At 28.3% G+C, this 6,215-nt stretch overlaps 1 protein-coding gene and 1 long non-coding RNA gene across 2 annotated transcripts in view; one reads left to right on the top strand and one right to left on the bottom strand.

Moving 5' to 3' along the window:
- Nucleotides 1–5,938: 5,938 nt before the first annotated feature.
- LOC105129588 (uncharacterized) overlaps nt 5,939–6,215 on the bottom strand; it is a 421-nt gene continuing 144 nt past the window's right edge. The window contains exon 2 of the long non-coding RNA XR_843101.1: nt 5,939–6,201. This is a non-coding gene — a long non-coding RNA (uncharacterized LOC105129588). The remainder of the gene's footprint in view (nt 6,202–6,215) is intronic.
- Nucleotides 6,112–6,215, top strand: part of LOC105129587 (receptor-like serine/threonine-protein kinase At4g25390) — a 2,665-nt gene continuing 2,561 nt past the window's right edge. The window contains exon 1 of the mRNA XM_011031709.1: nt 6,112–6,188. Within this exon, the coding sequence (XP_011030011.1) occupies nt 6,127–6,188 (62 nt within the window). The 5' untranslated portion in view covers nt 6,112–6,126. The remainder of the gene's footprint in view (nt 6,189–6,215) is intronic.

Raw genomic sequence — 6,215 nt, forward strand, 5'->3', positions numbered from 1 at the left:
TGCGACGTGGTTTATCACGTGAGCAAAGTACCTTGCAAGGAGTCATAATCCCAATGGTCTCCACGTGATTTACACTTCAATCAAATTGACAAGTCAACCCTTTTTTCTTCTTTGTTTTCATTTTCGTCCTTTTGGGTGAAGTATAAAACTGCCACTGTAGTCTTACTAATGTTCCAATCCTATACTTATACTTCAAAAATATTCAATATTCTCCCATTGTTTCCGAAAACCTTTAACTATTAAAGGAATCCTTTTCTTTCACAATTTTTTTTTGTAGTTTTTCTTAAATTCTTATATAGACGACCAATCAATATCTTAATAAATACTTCGAAAAATATATAGAAACAAAAGCAGAACAAAAAAAATCCAAAACGTGAGATCATTACTAGAATTTTGTTAGCTTGTTAGTAGATGGGGTAATACTGAAACTTTTGGAAAGTATAGGGTGAAATTAAGAAATATAAAACTATAGGAGCAAAGTGAAAGTTTTCTGAATTTGTAAGGATAAAAGTATTGAATATTCTTGAAATATTCTAAAAAAATACAAGCTACCATTTATTTAAAAAAATATATTCCCCACCTCCTTTCCTCTAATTCCCAAAAGGATGGCTGCCCTCCTCCTCCTAGCTGGTATCATTGCAATTGACCAATTATTCCCTCTCAGATTCGGTTTTCTCGACCATAAAGAAAGAATAAATTGAATGTTGAAAAATCAAAACAAATTAGTCAAAACAATGCATTTCCGTTTTCTCATCTTCAAATTTGCTGGCTATTTGTTCTACACAATGCTCGCCCGAATTGATTTCCTCTCCATGAACCCTAATTTTCCACTCATTGTGGGTCAGGTAATGTCTAGAGAACGATAGTATTTTCTTCCTTTGAAAAACAATTTAGATATAGATTGGTGCAACAAAAAGCTGCTAACAATGAAAGATTTCAAAACGTGCAAGGCTGGGCTCCTTCCAACAAGGCTGTAGCCAGCTTTGATTTCTTGACTAATAAATAATAACTCAAATATTAAACAGTAATTCTCATGGTTTTAAAACAAAAGAGTCAATCCAAAAGAAATAATATCATTATAACAAAAAAAAATTAAAAATCAATAGGCTAATGGTCAAACCGGCCAAACCAACCCAAGTTTTTATTTAAATTATTATTATTTTTTTAATTTGATGATACAGATCAACCTGTAAGGCTGTTATTATTAATTGAGTTTTAATCCAATGATAATTGCATGATTTAATAGTATAAAAACTGGATTAATTTAAAGAGAAGTGTTAGGAGTCTATAAGCACAAACTTAAGAGTCTAGTCACATTACAATCTCTAGGGTGAAAACAAAATTAAAACATCAATTAAACTAAGAAAACAAAAAAAAACTAATTAAACCAATAAATATTTAAAAAAAAACAGTAACCAGGTTACGTTTTTGTTTTATAAGCACAAAATCAAAAAACCCAAACTAAATAGAATTTAAATAAAAAAAATAGAGCCAAATTGAGTCAAAATTAAGCAAAATCAGAAAAATCGAGCCAAATAGAAAAAATCAAGCAAAAACTGGAAAAATCAAATCAAAACTTAAAAAAAAAAAATAAAAAAAACCAAGCCAAATAAAAAAAATTAAACCAAGACCTAACTAAACCGGAAAAACCAAGTCAAACTGATTTGAACAGGTTTTTATTCTAAAAACTAAACCAAATCAAACCAAAATCATTCTATTTAAATCAATTTTGATTTAATTTTAGTTTTTCTTTTTAAATTTTAGTTTAATTACTTTTTTTTTAATAAAAACATAAAAAACAATATACTCCGAAAACCTTTAACTATTAAAGGAATCATGCTTTCACCCTTTTCTTTAACATTTTTTTTTGTAGTTTTTCTTAAATTCTCACATATACGACCAATCAATATCTTAATAAATACTTCGAAAAATATATAGAAACAAAAGCAGAACAAAAAAAATCCAAAACGTGAGATCATTACTAGAATTTTGTTAGCTTGTTAGTAGATGGGGTAATACTGAAACTTTTGGAAAGTATAGGGTGAAATTAAGAAATATAAAACTATAGGAGCAAAGTGAAAGTTTTCTGAATTTGTAAGGATAAAAGTATTGAATATTCTTGAAATATTCTAAAAAAATACAAGCTACCATTTATTTAAAAAAATATATTCCCCACCTCCTTTCCTCTAATTCCCAAAAGGATGGCTGCCCTCCTCCTCCTAGCTGGTATCATTGCAATTGACCAATTATTCCCTCTCAGATTCGGTTTTCTCGACCATAAAGAAAGAATAAATTGAATGTTGAAAAATCAAAACAAATTAGTCAAAACAATGCATTTCCGTTTTCTCATCTTCAAATTTGCTGGCTATTTGTTCTACACAATGCTCGCCCGAATTGATTTCCTCTCCATGAACCCTAATTTTCCACTCATTGTGGGTCAGGTAATGTCTAGATTGAAGTGTAGAGAACGATAATATATTCTTCCTTTGAAAAACAATTTAGATATAGATTGGTGCAACAAAAAGCTGCTAACAATGAAAGATTTCAAAACGTGCAAGGCTGGGCTCCTTCCAACAAGGCTGTAGCCAGCTTTGATTTCTTGACTAATAAATAATAACTCAAATATTAAACAGTAATTCTCATGGTTTTAAAACAAAAGAGTCAATCCAAAAGAAATAATATCATTATAACAAAAAAAAATTAAAAATCAATAGGCTAATGGTCAAACCGGCCAAACCAACCCAAGTTTTTATTTAAATTATTATTATTTTTTTAATTTGATGATACAGATCAACCTGTAAGGCTGTTATTATTAATTGAGTTTTAATCCAATGATAATTGCATGATTTAATAGTATAAAAACTGGATTAATTTAAAGAGAAGTGTTAGGAGGCTCTAAGCACAAACTAAAGGCTCTAAGCACGTTACAATCTTTAGGGTGGAATTTTTTTTTTGAAAAATCAATTAAATCCAGAAAACTAAAAGAAAATAATTACATAACAAAAAAAACCTAATTAAATCAATTAAAATTTAAAAAAAACCAGCTGGTTAGGTTTTTTTTATAAGCATAAAATAAAAAAACCAAACCGAACCGAACTCAAACATAAAAAACAGAGCTAAACTGAGTCAAAATTGAGCAAAACTAGAAAAATCGAGTCAAAATAAAACCAAATAAAAACTGGAAAAACCAAGCCAAAACCGGAAAAATCAAGCCAAGACCTAACTAAACCGGAAAAATCAAGACAAACTGATTTGAATATGTTTTTATTCTAAAAACTAAACCGAATTAAACCAAAACAATTCTATTTTAATCAATTTTGATTCTATTTTAATTTTTCAATCAATTTTGATTTGATTTTATTTTATTTTTTCTTTTTAAATTTTAATTTAATTATATTTTTTTTAATAAAAACCGAAACACATAAAAAACAATGAGCCCTAACAATCCTAACAGGAGAAAGAAAAAGGGAATGGCTCTAGGAATTCAACTTTCGTGTGGGGCTAAACCGTGTGGAAGAAAGAAGCACAGGTGTTTGAAAATGGAACAGGCAAACAAAGAAAAAAAAAAACAAAGATCACCTACTCCACTTTCATTATTGCCTTTTTAGTTTCTCGAATGGATGACCTAAACATTACCTTTAATTGTTTAGTTTTTTCATCCCCCTTTAGTTTTGTTGTGCAAAATAGCCCCTACGTCTTCTTATCACTCTCCTCTTTCAGCCTTTTAAATATAATAATTTCAATGGTGGTTACATACATGATTTGAAGCTCGATCCAGCTTTACCCAGATCTCAAGTTTATTTTAAAAATTTAAAAATGATATTATTTTCTAGGTTTTTATTTTAAAAAAATATAGAAACATGGATTTTTCTAAATATGATATTGAAATTACAACCACACCAACCTCCCTTTAATTAAACAATGTTTTTTTTTTCTTATACAGTTCAACGACTGGTTACACAATTTAAGCAATTTCCCCATTTTTTAATCTCCCATCTTTTTCCACCATCTAGTATTGAGTGGACTTCAATCCCTAATCCATAATCAAACTTGACAAATCAAGCAGAGCAAAGAGGCATCCACATGAAGGCTGGTTTGAATTATAAGTGATGGTATAAAAGTATGGTTATGGTTATTTTTTAAAATATTTTTTATAATAAAATGTATTAAAATAATATTTTTTTATTTATTAAAAATTATTTTATAAATTAGTATATTAAAATGATCCAAAACATAAAAAAATTTAAATTTTTATGAACGTGATTTCAAACCATGTCTAAAGATTTACTGTGCTTAAATTTCTGTAATTTTAAAAATAATTTTATTTAAAAATTTATTATTTTAGAATTTTGTTTTTTATTTTACCACATAAAAACTATTATAAAAAGTATTTTAAATAGAAGCACCGTTTCACATTAGACCTTCAGCTTCATAGTTCACATTTCCACTTCGAAAGCCATCTACTACTTAGGAAAGTGATCGGCAATTAAGGATTAAATAGTGGATGGTACGCTACACAACAGGACACCACTCACAACCCCCAAATCTCGTCTATCTTTCTGTCTCTTTATTTTTTATTTTAAAATATTTTTTTAACAAATTAATTTTTTTATTATTATTTTTACTTCCAATTAATATTTTTAAATCATTTTAATATATTAATATTAAAAATAATTTTTAAACATAAATAATATTAATTTAAAATATTTTTAAATAAAAATATTTTAAAAAACAATAATTAACACATTTCCAAACATCCTTATAGATGCAGACACTGACAATACTGTGATTCCTTTTGTTTTTGTATTTTGGTTTGTTTAGCTTGGAGAAAATATTAAATTAATAACTTTTATATTTTTTTATAGTTTTTATGTAAAAATTAAAAAAAAAAATTTAATATTAAAAATATTTTTAAAAACACTTTATACAATAATAATATCAGAAACACGATAAAGTTAAACTTTATCTACCAAAAAGAAAAGGGTAGAAAATGATAGCAAACCCAACAAAAGCTCTTATAATCAAAAGGTACAAATGAACACTCATACACATTGATGTAACACCTAACCACAGCAAAGAGATCGAACTCATGAACTTGAGCTCAATTCATACATCACTGCCACCCTTAACCAGGGTTGGATTCTAAGCCTAGAGATTATCTACTCCATTACGTGTTAATCCCTCTCTCTCGTATTCATTCTTGCATGCCCTGGTAAGGAGACCAAACTACAAGAATTTGTCCTTAGTTTCATATTATTATGCATTGAAAAGGAAATTGTCTAATTTCTATGGATCAGGCATCATTACAAGTGGAAATTTTCTTAATATCAAGAGAAGATATAATCATAAAGTGTGTTTTTTATTCTTAAATATATTAAAATAATATATATTTTTAGTTTTTAAAATTTATTTTTGAAATTAACGTATTAATTTACAAAATAATAAAAAAATAATTTTTTTAAAATCAATGTTTTTGCTAAAAAACAAACAAGATTTATCTTTTTTTATAAAATAAAATTTTAATGCTGCGCGTAGCGGAAAGAAGAAATTATTATTTTACAGACCCCTAAAAATTATAGTTGAAATGTAGAGAAAACTCAAATTTAATTAATTTTAATAAATTCTAATGCAAAACATATGTAAAATCATTTAAATAGTAAGCTAAATTGATTCAAATTAAAAAAAAATAATCTAAAATTAACAAGAAGGAGAAATCCTAAACAAGAACTTTTATGATGAATTTTGGCATATAAAGGGCCTTGGCTTGCGCAATTGATCTCACAAGGAACAAAGTTTATAAAACATTCTTGTAAAACGCCAATAAAATTCAATAATCAAATTAAAAATTATACATAGTTTGATTTCGCCAACGTTAGAACCTTCGAACTACACGTTACACGTCAAATTTGAGTTCCTTCCTCCCAAGTTAAAGTCCTCGAGCGCCCACACGCTCGTGCACCCAATCTCCAAAGTGAACAGAGAAGATCAAAGAAACGAAAACAAAATCTATGGAGCAGATAGAAAGAAACCAGAAGCCAGGAAAGGCTTCCCATTATCTTCCAATGACAAAACTTTCCTTCTTCTTCGTCACCAAATCTTTCTAGTCCTTTTCTGATCACCGCAACCATGCCATCACGCCCGGCCCCTCCTTTCCTTCCACCCCAACCTTCTCCTCTCCCCTACCACCAACGCTCTTCCAGCCTAATCACTCCCCT

Source organism: Populus euphratica, unplaced genomic scaffold, assembly GCF_000495115.2.
Source record: "Populus euphratica unplaced genomic scaffold, PopEup_1.0 scaffold16.1, whole genome shotgun sequence".
Classification (NCBI taxonomy): Eukaryota; Viridiplantae; Streptophyta; class Magnoliopsida; order Malpighiales; family Salicaceae; genus Populus; species Populus euphratica.